At 43.9% G+C, this 16,196-nt stretch overlaps 2 protein-coding genes across 2 annotated transcripts; both read right to left on the bottom strand.

Moving 5' to 3' along the window:
• Nucleotides 1–11,422, bottom strand: LOC117469702 (L-fucose kinase; the record flags this gene model as incomplete). Its single annotated transcript, XM_034114176.1, is given in 18 exon segments — nucleotides 1–126; nucleotides 1,274–1,440; nucleotides 1,718–2,000; nucleotides 2,225–2,439; nucleotides 3,819–3,962; nucleotides 4,275–4,348; nucleotides 5,101–5,268; nucleotides 5,378–5,479; nucleotides 5,562–5,668; nucleotides 7,278–7,449; nucleotides 7,544–7,663; nucleotides 8,269–8,349; nucleotides 8,447–8,544; nucleotides 9,256–9,451; nucleotides 9,721–9,771; nucleotides 9,872–9,937; nucleotides 9,939–10,024; nucleotides 10,819–11,422. Coding segments are annotated over 18 exon segments (2,338 nt in total), but the record flags the coding sequence as incomplete, so codon positions are not given.
• Nucleotides 11,423–12,167: 745 nt separating this feature from the next.
• Nucleotides 12,168–15,797, bottom strand: pclaf (PCNA clamp associated factor). Its single transcript, XM_034114174.1, has 4 exons — nucleotides 15,600–15,797; nucleotides 14,510–14,593; nucleotides 14,036–14,267; nucleotides 12,168–12,334 (listed from the first exon to the last, which is right to left on the bottom strand). Exons 1-4 carry the CDS (start codon nucleotides 15,643–15,645, stop codon nucleotides 12,292–12,294), a joined length of 405 nt encoding a protein of 134 aa, XP_033970065.1. The 5' UTR covers nucleotides 15,646–15,797; the 3' UTR covers nucleotides 12,168–12,291.
• Nucleotides 15,798–16,196: the final 399 nt, after the last annotated feature.

The raw sequence follows: 16,196 nt of genomic DNA, 5'->3' as shown, positions 1-16,196 counted from the left end.
GGAGGCGGGGCTCCGGGATGCGGCGGGCGCGAGCACCAATTGGACGCCTCCCATCGACCCTCACTGCCACGTTAGTGACGGAGCCGCCGTGCTCGAAGGCGATGGGCGGCGTGTCGCTCCACCCGCCTGGAGGAGGACAGTCAGCGTTCAGAGGAGGGTCATTACTGAGTAACACGTATATGATAAATACAAAATACATTTTATATAGTAACATTTTTGTGGAGATTTTCTTCTTAAATCTGTAGAAAACAGTTTGTACACGACATCTTTGCAGCATCACAATGTTCAATATATAAATTTTGCATAACATTGCGTCACCTCAAAACACGGTTACATTTTGAGGATTTTTTTTTTTTTATGAAAAGTCAAAATTTGGTAAAAAAAAATCTAATTCTAAAATCAAGTCTATGAAATGTCAAAGTCTGAAGCTCTAAAATGGTACAATTACAAGAAAAAAGAAAACAGCAAAACAACTGAGAGACAAAACTGTATCCTGTCAAATATCAAAGGTTCTGACTTTTTCTCAAAATCTCATATTCTGACTTTTTTTCCAAAATATGACTTTTTCTCAAAAATAGGACTTTCTCAAAAATCTCAAATATGACTTTTTCTCAAAATTATGACTTTTTTCTCAAAAATAGGATTTTTTCTCAAAAATAGGATTTTTTCTCAAAAATAGGACTTTTTCTCAAAAATAGGATTTTTTCTCAAAAATATGACTTTTTCTCAAAATTATGACTTTTTTCTCAAAAATAGGACTTTTTCTCAAAAATAGGACTTTCTCAAAAATCTCAAATATGACTTTTTCTCAAAATTATGACTTTTTTCTCAAAAATAGGATTTTTTCTCAAAATTATGACTTTTCTCAAAAATAGGACTTTTTCTCAAAAATAGGACTTTCTCAAAAATCTCAAATATGACTTTTTTTCAAAATTATGACTTTTTCTCAAAAATCTCAAAATTATGACTTTTTCTCAAAAATCTCAAAATTATGACTTTTTCTCAAAAATCTCAAAGTTATGACTTTTTCTCAAAATCTCAAAGTTATGACTTTTTCTCAAAAATCTCAAAAGTTATGACTTTTTCTCAAAAATCTCAAAGTTATGACTTTTTCTCAAAAATCTCAAAGTTATGACTTTTTCTCAAAAATCTCAAAATTATGAGTTCAAAGTCTGAAGCTCTAAAATTGTACAATTACAACAACAAAAAGAAAACAGCAAAACAACTGAGAGACAAAACTGCATCCTGTAAAATATCAATTATTGTTCCTCACCTGCCAGGTCCAGTCTGGCCGGACACTCCACTTCCTGCCACTCCCCGAGGGGCGGGGCTTCCCCCTGGCCAATGGAGATGAACCTCTGCGATGACATCACGGCGCGGCGCAGCAGCACCTGTCCGGCGCCCTCGTAGTGACGAGCGGCCCGAACCAGGAGGTCCGGTCTGAGCAGATATTACAAATCAATAAATAAATAATATATGTAAGAAGAAAATAAGTGCCGGTCAAATGTGTGAAAATGAGTCCATCAAGGCGTGTTTTGAAACACATGTATATTCTTTACTTTTTTAATGCTACTATTTTTATTTGAGAGGTTTACATTTTGGATTGTTTATTTCTAGTCTTTTAATTTCTCTATTGTCTTTTTATGCTGCTGCAACGCAAACATTTCACAGCTTGGGATCAATAAAGTACTTCTGATCTGATCTTAATGTACCTCACCTGCTCAGCCAATGATCTCTCTGCGCTGCCAGTGCTTTGACCCCGCCCCTCAGGTCCCCCTCCTCCAATAGGGAGTAGGCGTGGCTCCAGGCCTCGTTGGCTGCAGGTCCGCTCCTCAGGCCCCCCCGCCCCCCCGCCATGATCACCAACACATCAGCGATACATGAGAGGCATCGAGCCCCCACGCCAAGCCCCGCCCACAACGTTGACTCCGCCCCCAACGCTGCACCTGACTCCGTCCCCAACCCTGGCTCCGCCCCCTGGTCACTGCTGCCTGCTGCAACTGAGAAGAAGAAAAACAGGAAGTAAGGTAAGGCACGTTTATTTATAAAGCACATTTTCAGACACATGTTGTGATCATGTTTCCCCTCAATATATATGTGCTATATGTGACATGTATGTGGTCATGCGTGCATTTTCGGATGTATAAACTGTCTAATTGTTGAAATAAATTAAATAAATACAAAATGAAAGTTAAAAGTTATCATTATGATTATTCTAACTCACTGCTGTCCAGGGTCTGCAGCAGCGCCCCCTGCTGGCCGCCCTGCACCGCGGCCCTGAAGCAAGGCAGCAGGCAGACGTGGCTCCTCCCCCTCAGCTCCTCCCTCACCCTCCTCCTCCCCCCCAGGAACAGAAGCTCCTCCCTCCAGCGTAGCTCCGCCTCCTGACAGGTGAGTGACAGCACCTCCTTCAGAGAGAGCCTCCATGCCTCCCTCCACCTCAGAATCAGAAACAGGTTTATCACCAGGTGGGTCGACACGTACGAGGAGTTTGACTTGGTGTCGTGGTGCAGACATCAAAGTAAAACAAGAATTAAAAACACAGATAGAGAATGTTAGAAAAATCTCCCTCATCACCGGCTTGAGCTTCAATATCAAGATCCATGTATTTATTATCCTCTAAAGAATGGAAGTACAAATATGAGAATTTTTCTCAAAAATCTCAAAATTATGTATTTTCTCAAAAATCTCACAATTATGACATTTTCTCAAAAATATGACATTTTCTCAAAAATATGACATTTTCTCAAAATTCTAATTTTTTTCTCAAAATTCTAATTTTTTATAAAAATTCTGACTTTTTGTCAAAATTCGAAAAATTATAATTTTTTGTCAAAATTCGAAAAATTATAACTTTTTGTCAAAATTCGAAAAATTATAACTTTTTGTCAAAATTCGAAAAATTATAACTTTTTGTCAAAATTTGAATTTTTTTTGACTTTTTGTCAAAATTCGAAACATTCGGTGTGAACGCGATTTACTAGGACAGTTCCAGGGACTAACGAGTTTGGCGGGACTAAGTACTGGGAACTAAGTACGGCAAAGTACTTGGTGTGAAAGCGGCTTATCATGTTACCCTCATATTGGAAGAGGACATTTGCCGCGTTCACACCGGAGTACTTTTCACCGTACTTTTCGCGTTTAGTTCCGTTAGTACCCCTTATGTCGCGTTCACACCAAAAAGAGCACTTCATCTCGGGAACTTTTCCCCCCATTTGTAGTGCCTGCTGAGAGATCGTACTTTCCTGGGGGAAAAAAGTGCCCCAGTTCTGATTGGCTGGGCGAATTGCAAACCACGCCCCGTACAACTCTGAAATGTTTTGTAGAGTCGCCATTTTATTATCCTCGCATTAGCATTATTAGCATTAGCATTCGCCCAGCGCACAAACGCAGAGAGACTAACTCATGGCAACACAAAACAAAACATGGGAGCGGTGGAGATGAGGAGGTGTCGGCGTTCTGGCGATTTCCTCTGAAGGCTTCAGTAGAAGCTGCTTCAGCTACTGAAGCCTTCCCCAACTCCGGGGACTTCGGGTGGCAGTATACGCCGTGAAGTGGTTTGCGGCCTGCCAGTAAACCCAAAGCAGAAGAAGACGAAGTGACGTCAGCGGCTCATTTGCGTAATCTTCCCTCAGGGAAAAGTACTCCGGTGTGAACGCGATCTGTACTAAATGCCCTGGGGTAATAAGTGCCAGGGCACTGAGTGCCGGCACTAAATACGGCAAAGTACTTGGTGTGAACGCGCCTATTCACTATTTTCCAAACAGAGAACTAGAAAAGTAGTAAAAATATAGTAAAATATAACAGGATATACATACCTCCCCAGGCCTCCCCCGGCCCCCCCCATCAGCCAGCACACGCCCCCCTCCTCCCCCACTGCCCCTCCCCGGGGGGAGAGGACTGGGAAGAGCCGCGCCTCCATCAGGCAGCGACGCCCCCCCCGCACCCACAACTCCTCCGGCCTGAGAAGAGGAGAAATACAATGTACACACACACACACACACACACACACACACACACACACACACACACACACACACACACACACACACACAACACACACACACACACACCACCACACACACACACACACACACACACCACACACACACACACACACACACACACACACACACAACACACACACACACACACACACACACACCACACACACACACCCACACACCACACACACACACACACATTAATTGCTTTTTTATTTCTAGAATGATTGATGATTATTAAATATAATACTTGATTAAATAAAGTCGTACTGGATTCCTGTTCGGCTGAAGAAGAAACTCCAACTCTGGTTCAGGAAGGAGGAGGTGCTGTCATCAAAGGAGACCTGAGGAGGAGGAGGAGGAGGAGGAAGAGGGAGAGGAGGTATTTCCCATGACTTGTATTCAGTGTTTGTGAGATGCGGGCTGGGCAACAGGTCTCCACGGTCAGTGCGTCTGTTTGTTCAAACGGTGCACGAGTGATGATATGTGAATGCATTTGAATGTTTATTGTGTTTGTATATGTACATGTATGCTGCAGGAGGGAGTCCAGAACAAATGTCCTTACGGGGACATTAAATTATATCGTATCGTATCGTATCTACAATTAGTCAAATACGAATAAAGACATTTAAAGAATAAAGTGCCAAACATGAGTTAAACATTTCCTTCACCCTGGAATATTACAGATTATAAATACAAAATTATAAGTAAACATATTTTATTATTATTTCTGTTTGAATCTAAAAATCGTCGGTGTTTAAAAATGCAGTTTTTTAAATATTTTGTGTGACTTTGTTTGTTTGTTTGTGTGTTTTCTGTAAATACCAATAAACACAGGTTAGAGTTAGAATACTTTAATAATACCGGGCGGAACGTTTTTCGTGACGGTCGTTCAATTTTAAAATGAAATAAAACACAAGATAAATAAAATAAAATATGACATAAACAAAAGAAGTAAGACTGAAATAAAAAGACGTAATAAGAAATATAAACATAATAATTTAAGTGAAACGTGACACTAAAGTTCATTATTAACTCAAATTAAAATATGATAAAATATGAAAGCTATATATTTAACATGAATAGCCTTTCTCACCTCCAGCTGGTCGAGCGCGCCCGTCACCGTGAACACGTTCAGCCTCAGCTCCCCCAGCTCCATACGATGTCCCTGGATAATGATGTCATCCACCAGCTGCCTGATACACCGTGATGTCATCAGATCGAGACCCGACAGCAAACAGCCCGACGGGACCACCAGAGGACCCTAAAGGGGCGGGGGGGGGGGGGATATTTTTCCAGATTTTGCCCAAATTACACTTTTTTAAGTATTTGCCTTGTTCTCAGAGTTTTCCCTTTCTGATCTAAAAGCTGACCTGCAGGTGGCAGTGTTGCACCACCGCTCCCGTCGCCACGGTAACGTCTCCCTCCAGCACGCTGTTGATGACCCGCCCTCCGTCGCCCACCAGACTCTCTCTCTGAGGACAGGAAGCAGGGAGAAGTGAGGAACTGATTGGTTGGACTGATTGGTAAACAACGCTGAGGAACAGGAAGTGTCACCTCGATGTGAGACAGCGTGTTTTTGTTCGTCCAATCACGGCTCAGACGCTCCACATGGCCTCGTCCAGACAGAGTCAGGTAGTCATAGCGACCGCCGGGGACGTAAACTGAAGAAGAAGAAGAAATGTTTTTCAAAATAAACTCCTTAATATCAACGTGAAGTCATGTGACCGTGCTGTAGTTCCTTTATAGCCCAACATTAGCCGCCTTTAGCTTAGCGGTGGTGACGTGAAGTCATGTGACCGTGCTGTAGTTCCTTTATAGCCCAACATTAGCCACCTTTAGCTTAGCGGTGGTGACATGAAGTCATGTGACCGTGCTGTAGTTCCTTTATAGCCCAACATTAGCTACCTTTAGCTTAGCGGTGGTGACGTGAAGTCATGTGACCGTGCTGTAGTTCCTTTAGAGCCCAACATTAGCCACCTTTAGCTTAGCGGTGGTGACGTGTAGTCATGTGACCGTGCTGTAGTTCCTTTATAGCCCAACATTAGCCACCTTTAGCTTAGCGGTGGTGACGTGAAGTCATGTGACCGTGCTGTAGTTCCTGTATAGCCCAACATTAGCCACCTTTAGCTTAGCGGTGGTGACGTGAAGTCATGTGACCGTGCTGTAGTTCCTTTATAGCCCAACATTAGCCACCTTTAGCTTAGCGGTGGTGACGTGAAGTCATGTGACCGTGCTGTAGTTCCTTTAGAGCCCAACATTAGCCACCTTTAGCTTAGCGGTGGTGACGTGTAGTCATGTGACCGTGCTGTAGTTCCTTTATAGCCCAACATTAGCCACCTTTAGCTTAGCGGTGGTGACGTGAAGTCATGTGACCGTGCTGTAGTTCCTGTATAGCCCAACATTAGCCACCTTTAGCTTAGCGGTGGTGACGTGAAGTCATGTGACCGTGCTGTAGTTCCTTTATAGCCCAACATTAGCCACCTTTAGCTTAGCGGTGGTGACGTGAAGTCATGTGACCGTGATGTAGTTCCTTTATAGCCCAACATTAGCCACCTTTAGCTTAGCGGTGGTGACGTGAAGTCATGTGACCGTGCTGTAGTTCCTCTATAGCCCAACATTAGCCACCTTTAGCTTAGCGGTGGTGACGTGAAGTCATGTGACCGTGCTGTAGTTCCTTTATAGCCCAACATTAGCCACCTTTAGCTTAGCGGTGGTGACGTGAAGTCATGTGACCGTGCTGTAGTTCCTCTATAGCCCAACATTAGCCACCTTTAGCTTAGCGGTGGTGACGTGAAGTCATGTGACCGTGCTGTAGTTCCTTTATAGCCCAACATTAGCCACCTTTAGCTTAGCGGTGGTGACGTGAAGTCATGTGACCGTGCTGTAGTTCCTTTATAGCCCAACATTAGCCACCTTTAGCTTAGCGGTGGTGACGTGAAGTCATGTGACCGTGCTGTAGTTCCTTTATAGCCCAACATTAGCCACCTTTAGCTTAGCGGTGGTGACGTGAAGTCATGTGACCGTGCTGTAGTTCCTTTATAGCCCAACATTAGCCACCTTTAGCTTAGCGGTGGTGACGTGAAGTCATGTGACCGTGCTGTAGTGCCTTTATAGCCCAACATTAGCTTTTTACCTCAGAAATCTCAAAGTGTTAACATGTGGAGATTTTCCTGCTGAACTAAACGTTTGTTTGACACAGAGATTATTTTCTGACAGAATCAAAAATCTCATGGAGGAATCCCATTGGTCCAGAGAGATGATGTCACTAACCCAGACTGAGCGCTTCTCCTCTCAGGATCCTCCACAGCTCCGCCCTGCCGCTCCTCACCAGCGCCCCCTGTGGGCCAACAGCTGAACTGCAGCCGGGCCGATCCTCGTTCACAAACTGATCCTGAGTCAGATCTGAGCAGAGACAGCGCAACACATCCAGGAACAAGGAGATCTGAGGAGGAAGAAATATAAATAATAATGCATTAATATACATATATATATATATATATATACACACACTGTATATATAAAGTGTCTGTTCTCACCTGGAGGGGCGGGGCTCCAGAGTCCAGGCCCAGGTAGGTGCAACCGTCCAGGGGGGGGGAGACGTGGCTCTGCAGCAGCTTCTCTGACACCGAGCGGCTGAAGAACACCGGACCAGAGACCTGGAGAAACACAGAACACACCTGAACACCTGTAGAACACCTGGAGAACACCTGGAGAACATCTGGAGAAACACAGAACACACCTGAACACCTGCAGAACACATCATGACTTTTTCTCAAATTTTGACTGATTTTTCCTCACATTTGGACTTTTTCCTCACATTTTGACTTTTTTCTCACATTTTGACTTTTTCTCATATTTTGACTTCTTTTTTCTCATATTTTGACTTTTTTCTCACATTTGGACTTTTTCTCACATTTTGACTTCTTTTTTCTCATATTTTGACTTTTTTCTCACATTTGGACTTTTTCTCACATTTGGACTTTTTTCTCACATTTGGACTTTTTTTCTCAGAATTGTGACTTTCTCAGAATTTGATCCATCCCAAAAACAAAATCCTTATTTCTTACAATTTGGACCTTTTTTCAGAATTCTGACTTTTTCCTCAGAATTTTTAAACCAATCCCAACAGAGCCGGCCAGCTAACCAATCAGAGCAGACTGGGCTCTGGTTTCAGACAGAGGGTGAAAAGAGGTGCTGCAGCACATTAAAGCATGGAGACATGTAATGAGAAGGTGTGTTTGATTTACTGCACAGGACGCACCAGCGGCACTTTCCCATCATGCATCACTGCCTGCTGAATCTGCTCCTCCGTCCCCCTGTAGACGATGTCCGTCACCTGACCCTGTGGGGCGAAACAAGCGCACCTTCAGAGGAAATTCACTCTGTAGACGTGAATCACACAAAACACACAGTGAGGTGAATCTGAGGGGAAGGCTCACCTGAGCGTCCGACAGGTAGACGCCGTGATCGGCTGCGTACGAGACGTCGCCCGGTAACGCCAAAACACGGACGCCGGAAAAACCTTCCCACGACAAAACTGCAAACACAACAGAAAAATTACAAATACAAACATGATATATTTTCATTTTTATGGTTTAAAAGGCGTGTTTAACAGCTGGCAGGTAAGAGGCCCTGTTCTTCTTCTTCTGTGGTGTTCTGTAGGGTTAGTGAATGGGCTGCAAAGGAGAACAAAGCCCAACGTTCCGGAACATGATGACATCACTGCAGTGACTTTCAAACCCAATCTCTACTTCAGCCGCTGAGGGGTGGGAGTAGTTATATTCATACTCTCTAGTTTCCACAGATCTCTCCTCTCTCCTCTCTCCTCCTCTCCTCTCTCCTCTTTCCACTCTCCTCTCTCCTCTCTCCTCTCTCCTCTCTCCTCTCTCCTCTCTCCTCTCTCCTCTCTCCTCTCTCCTCTCTCCTCTTTCCTCTCTCCTCTCTCCTCTTTCCTCTCTCCTCTTTCCTCTTTCCTCTCTCCTCTCTCCTCTCTCCTCTCTCCTCTTCCTCTTTCCTCTTTCCTCTTCCATCTTTTCCTCTTTCCTCTCTCCTCTTTCCTCTTTCCTGCTCCTCTCCTCCTCTCCTCTCTCCCCTTCTCTCCTCTCTCCTCTCTCCTCTCTCCTCTTTCCCCTCTCTCCTCTCTCCTCTCTCCTCTCTCCTCTCTCCTCTCTCCTCTTTCCTCTCTCCTCTTTTCCTCTTTCCTCTCTCCTCTCTCCTCTCTCCTCTCCTCTTTCCTCTCTCCTCTCACCCAGGTCCTGTGGGAGGTGCAGGATGGCGTCGGTGCTGCAGACCCAGACTCCGGGGGGGGACCCGGGGCAGACCTGCTCTCTGAGGAGCACCAGAACCAGGTCCAGAACACACAGAGGAGCCTGGACCGGGCCCGGGGCCTCGGCCGGGAGCCAATCAAACGCTCTGCTGCAGGAGCTCCACGGGAAGTCCCTGCCCTAAAGGAGAGGGGGGGGGGGGGGGGGGGGGGGGTCATTTGAAAAAATAAATAATTCTTTGTTCTTGTTTATTTTTTCTTTGTAGTGTTTCTGTTTCTGATTTTATGTCTTTGAGCACAAAATAAAATGTATTATTATTGTTATCTGTAATAACAACGTGTGTGTGTGTGTGTGTGTGTGTGTGTGTGTGTGTGTGTGTGTGTGTGTGTTTGTGTATCGGTGTGTGAGTGTGTGTGTATGTATGTGTGTGAGTGTGTGTGTTTACTCACTGTATGGAGGATGAGGATGTGAGCATCATCCAGGACGTCGGCCGTCACCACCTGATGAAGAAGAGGAAGTTCATTTTCTGACGTGTGACATAAATACATTGGTGTGTGTGTGTGTGTGTGTGTGTGTGTGTGTGTGTGTGTGTCTGCTCACAGTGTGTCCCGCTCTGCTGCTCAGGTGTTCAGCAGCGACCAGCAGAGCGTTCAGCGTCGCCCCCCCCGCTGCCCAGCGGCTCCTGGCGGTCCCTCACCGTCAAAACCAACGAACCCGGAGAGAGAGAGCCGCGCTGCTGCCTCAACTCCAGCTCTGACACACACACACACACACACACACACACACACACACACACACACACACACACACACACACACACACACACACACACACACACACACACACACACACACACACACACACACACACACACACACACACACACACACACACACACACACACACACACACACACACACACACACACACACACACACACACACACACACACACACACACATATTGATATGAAACATTAAATCCATCCAAATTGTACATTTCAAATATATATTTTTTATCTAATAATTTTAATAAAACATTTAAGTTATCTAAAATAAAAGTAAGTTCAGTTTGGTTTTACTGTCAAAAAAGTGTTTTTATTTGATTAAATATTCATAGAAAAGTATGAAAAAATATATTGTCGATTTAATATTTACGTTTAGTTTGTTTCAATGGCTAAAAAATAAACATTGTACACAAATACATTTAAATTAAATATAACATGAATTTGAGTCCATCCGCGCCCCCTTCAGGCCGGTTGGCGTAACTGCATATCATTACACAAAGATCGTATGAATAACAAGATAATAATCCACGCCACTTTGGACTGGAGGGAGGACACCACTCAAAGAGTATATACAGAGCAAGATGATTCTCTCCTCTCTGGAGGGAGGACACCACTCGAAGAGTATATACAGAGCAAGATGATTCTCTCCTCTCTGGACGGAGGACACCACTCAAAGAGTATATACAGAGCAAGATGATTCTCTCCTCTCTGGACGGAGGACACCACTCAAAGAGTATATACAGAGCAAGATGATTCTCACCTCTCTGAAAGGCGTAGACGCTATCTTTGTGTTGGCACGTCAGGACGACCACCGTCCATTGGAACTCGCCGCTGTCCGACATATTTCCTTCTGACGGAATATAACGTATTTAAACGCGATTAAACATCATAATTGAGACTGCAGCTACACAGGGAAGCTGTTTAACCTTCAGAGACAAGATGACTTCTGACAACAGATAACCACGGGCATCTCAGGCGGAGTTAACCGAGACGGGACCCGAGAAAAGTTAATCTAACCGACACTTAGCGGTTAAACCTTCTGTCGATGTTAAATCAGACATTAATAATAATCCAGTTAAACGCAATCCACACGGTAGGATCTGTTTTTCTGACTGCTCGAACCGTTACTTTAGCTTGGACCGTGCGAGCTTCCGTAAGACTGTTTGATTTTAACCTTTGGAACTCCTGATGAGGCGGTGCTAACGGATACAAGCTGTTGTTTAGCGGCAGGTAGCTGCTTCATGTAAAGTTTCATAAACGTTAAACATGTCTAAGAGGCTTTAAAAGTGGCCTCGGTGAAAGTTATTGATTCAGAAGTGATGATATCCTAACAAATACATCGGGATATTGATCGAGCTATCGGGTTTCTTCAGCTTCTCAGCGTAACTGCTATCATTACACAAAGATCGTATAAATAACAAGAGAATGACCCCCCCCCCCCCCCCCCCCCCCCTCTCTGGAGACATTGCTAAGAAAACTATATTTTTCTGCTTTTGTTCACAAACACATTATTTTGCTAAACGTCTTCACACATATGCACGTTGTTATTGTCATGTTTACACTGCCTTGGCAATGCTGTCATTATTGTCCTGCTAATCAATAAATATCAGAAAAACGAATATCTTTCGATTTTATTTATATATGAAATACATCTAAAATGTTATAAATATAGTAAAAGATCAAATAATGTATTTATTTAGTATGAGCGTTTAGTTTGTTATTTAAGGCAGTTGATATAAATACATTTTAATACAAATACTTTTAACCAGAAGCTGCCCGCCAGCGCCCCCTTCCGGCCGATCTGCGTAACTGCATGTATCACACAAAGATCGTATAAATACCAAGAGCATGACCCCCCCCCCCCCCCCTGGAACAAGACTGCTTAGAAAACACGTTTACTGCTTTTATTAAAATGTATGAATAATTGTTGTTATTGTCATTATTTGTTTACGGCTTTGGCAATACTTTATAGTCATACTAATAAATAATTATATTTTATTTAGTCTATAGTTGTAGCTTGATGTTAAATAAAAACAATGCTATGTTTCAGTTTATAGATCAAATAAAAACAACTAGTTTAGTTTTTAAAAACCATCACAGAAGAAAAAGTCGTTTTAAAAAAGATTTTAATGAACTATACAAAGTGAATCCATGAGGAAATTATATACAGATGTACATCGAACAAGGAGCAGATCCAAAGGCAGCAGAAAAGAAATGTATTCATTAATCGTCTTCAATCTTCCTCCTCCTCGTCGTCAGCGGGAAGCGGCCGGGACCTGAACAGGAAACACAAACACAACGTAAATAAACGGGTTATTCTGGAGGGGATCCGTCCAGACGGCAGCCCGCTTAGACACTACGGTGACAAGCTCCCAAAAAGAGACATTGGGCCTTTCTCATTTCTCGAACCGCCTTCTGCTTTCCCTCCTCTCTCCTTCTCCTCGACGCCTCTCTCCTCCTCGGTTCCACTCCTCGGCTCGCATCTCCTGTGGGCGGGACTAAGACACGAGGATAGGAGTCGAGGAGGGGAATTAGAGAAATGAGAAAGGGCCAGGGAGACGTCTCCTCGTCCACGGAAAGAAGGACTCTCCTCAAACGAAAACTAAGATTCAGATATTTGGCATTTTTCACGGCAACTTATTTGAAGAGTTTTCTTCTCAATCAAACGCATGTCGGCGTGATTTCAGGTCGTGCTTCTGCCGAGCGTCGCCCCGTCCTTCAGATATTTTAACGTCTTCAAACTTTTTTTTAAATGTACATTAAAACAAGTGGATGAAGAACACGCGTCACAACACGAGAACACATTTACATCATCAGTGGTGATTCTAGAGTGAGTGGGGGCCCTAGTCAAACATTCACCGGGGGCCCTAAGCAAATATTCACTGTGGGCCCTAGGCAAACATTCACCGGGGGCCCTAGGCAAACATTCACCGGGGGCCCTAGGCAAATATTCACCGGGGGCCCTAGGCAAATATTCACCGGGGGCCCTAGGCAAACATTCACCGGGGGCCCTAGGCAAATATTCACCGGGGGCCCTAGGCAAACATTCACCGGGGGCCCTAGGCAAATATTCACCGGGGGCCCTAGGCAAACATTCACCGGGGGCCCTAGGCAAACATTCACTGGGGGCCCTAGGCAAACATTCACCGGGGGCCCTAGGCAAACATTCACCGGGGGCCCCTCGAACCAGCTTTCATCGCCACGCACAGCCGACATGTCGTTGCAGTTACTTAAAGGGTGTTTCATGTTGTCGTTGCTGTGGACCTTCTTTGGGGCCCCCCTTCTGGTCCGGGGCCCCAAGCGGTTGCCTGCCTTGCCTGTTCGCAAGCGGCGCCCCTGAACACAATCACACAGATAGAAAAGCGTCCTGAGTCTCTATCGACTCCTGAGTGAAGGAGCCTTGGGGGGTTATAACTCTCTGAAACAGAGGGTCTCGATCACGCGTATATATTGCTCATAAGTAGAAATTAAAGAGTAGAAATAAACAATAATAGAATTTAAACATCTCAAAATAGAATTAAAACAACATTGAAAAGTAGAAAAAATACAGTTGATCTGAAAAGAGTATTATGGTATGGCCATGGCACACGTTGTTTTTGGCGCCACCATATGGTCGTTCGTAGCGATGACAGCCATGAGCGGTTGGCATGTTCTGATGTCTGATTGTGAGTTTATTGCATTTCTCTCCGTGTAGAATCTGACTTCACGTGTTCAACCTATGTTTGAAATAAATAGCAAACAGTCGTAGCCATTTAAAGTTACCGTTGAAATGCGTCGTGTGATTACTTAAGATGTGTTTGTGTCTTGAAGCAAATTGTGAAAACATCGTAGTTGTCCTTTTGTTTCAGTTTTACAAAAAAAAAGATATGATTGGATGGAAAGAGAAGACTCTCCTTCTGCCATGTTTGATATGCTATCTGCCAACATGTGGTTAGACAGAGCCGCCTCAGGGACAGAGTATTATGGGATGCACGTACTTCCTGCTGGCCTTGGACACCCCGCTGCCTCCGGCCTCCTCTCCGTCCTCCACCTCCACCGGCTTCAGGTTCTCCTTCTCCTCCGGCTTCAGGTCCTCCTCCTCCGGCTTCAGGTCCTCCTCCTCCTCCTCCGGCTTCCTCGGGGGTCCGCCGAAGAAATCTCCGATCCCCTTCTGCCAGTCCGGAGTGGGGCGAGGACACACGAGGTTTCCTCCGGCATACTTACCCTTAGCTGAGAGACAGAAAGCACAGAGAGTCAGAACTACATCTGCTGAGACAGCTGGTAAAGGTGGAGCTCGTATTCATTTATATATATTCATCTGGGACCCAAAGCATCTGAACTGCTAACATCTAATCAGAGATCAATAAAGTCAGACTGAAGCATCCTTTGTGCTCCAGTCCTCTCAGTAAACACGGAGCACCGTATGGTTAGTTTGTCACATATCGAGTGTGTGTGTGTGTGTGAGGTCGGACCGGGGGTCGCCGCCTGGCCGCTGCTCGACGACTGGTTTGCAGAACTCGCTCCAAAAGACTTCCGGGGTGCCGCCGCTGCAACAGCTGTAAACAAGAATAAAAACACAACAATGATGAGGATTTATAATACAAACATAAGAGAAACATGTGGGAGAAGTGGGTGGTGCAAAGGTAAGAGAGAAAGCAGAGTAGAGTTTAGATTTAAGGGCCAGAAAGTGATTCTAATTAATAAAAAGCACAAATATAAAAAGGAGGTGCAGGCAGGAGGGATATCAAAGTAAAGCATACGCAGATTTTTAATGTGAAAGTTCAAATAATTCACATATAAAATAAGCTTTTAGGAAGGTGTAAGAAGTTGCGGTGTGGAAATGAGCACCAGTCTTCATACATTTATCGACCCATTAAACGGATAATTAAAACGGATCTTAACACGCACTGATACATGAACCAAGTTTTTAAAGTGCATTTCCATCCACTAAAACAGCTAAACGTGGGGTGAACTGTGTGCCGAATTTACAACAACACCCCATGGGTTTGACAAACGTTGTTAAAAAAGTAAAGTCGCAGATCTGTCGGTGACAATAATCAAAAAGGTTTTAAATTATGTACTTTCTTCAAGGGGTTTGGTGTGACGTCACAAAGCTACGGCGGCGGCGCTAAAAACTGGCGCCAGTTTTATCAAAAGAGAAACGCTAACTTCTAGAAAAGATTCAGAAACATGTCATCCGCGCAGGAAGAACAACAATTACAATATAAAGAGGATTCTGTTGGTTTTGGTTGTTTATTATCGTTAAAATTATCTATTTTAGGAGGAAACAAGCACCCTTATGGCGGGAGGCTGTTATTATGGAGTGTAAACCCGCTATATATTACTACCCTGACATGTTAAAATATATGTTATGTAATAATAAGTCAATTATAAGTGAAGGCTAAGTCATTATTTTGTGTAAACAGTTCAAATGTCTCCGTTTGTTTTGAATTGTTCGTTTGGCGCGCTTCCGTCCCGCCAAACTACATACTACATACTCGCGCTAAAAACCACACTTTTTAAGGTATATCGGTAATAAATGTTATACGTTTTGCACTGTACCTTTCCTGTAGGCTGCGGGAACACTGTCGGCTTTAGTCCTCACCATGTTGGCTGCGACCTGTGGATCAGAGCAGGTTTCTAACGTCTCTCAGAAGAAAGTGTAAAGAGTCTTTGAATCACGGGGCGGAGAACGTCTTCTTCGGCTGCTGATATTCAGGCAGAGCAGAAGAGACGCAGCGGTGAGACGGTGCTTGCCCCCCTCAGGCCGACGGGTGTAACTACAGCTTTTAACCGTTCAGAATATCAAGCAGTATTTATAATATAAAATTAAAGTAACAACAAATAATTAAGTGTGATAAAGGGTAGATATCAGTAGTACATATAATGATATGTTTTCAAAATAACATACTGACTGTTGATATCAAATTATATAATGTACAAATGAATCTATTAAAATTATCATTAGTTATTCGTTAAAGAAACTACAGAAGTGACACCCTGCTTTAACACTGAAGCATGAGTAATAATAGCGTAATTATATCATATATACTCATATAAACTGGGACATTTTTTTACTGTTAACACTTTTTCCACTTGTTTGCGAAAAAAAATCTGAACAACAAGGTTTCAAAAAAAGCGTTTCCTGTATTTGGTCCC

This window comes from Trematomus bernacchii, unplaced genomic scaffold (genome assembly GCF_902827165.1).
Source record: "Trematomus bernacchii unplaced genomic scaffold, fTreBer1.1, whole genome shotgun sequence".
NCBI lineage: Eukaryota > Metazoa > Chordata > Actinopteri > Perciformes > Nototheniidae > Trematomus > Trematomus bernacchii.
Note: the sequence above shows the minus strand (reverse complement) of the source record. Positions and strands in the feature narration are given on the sequence as shown.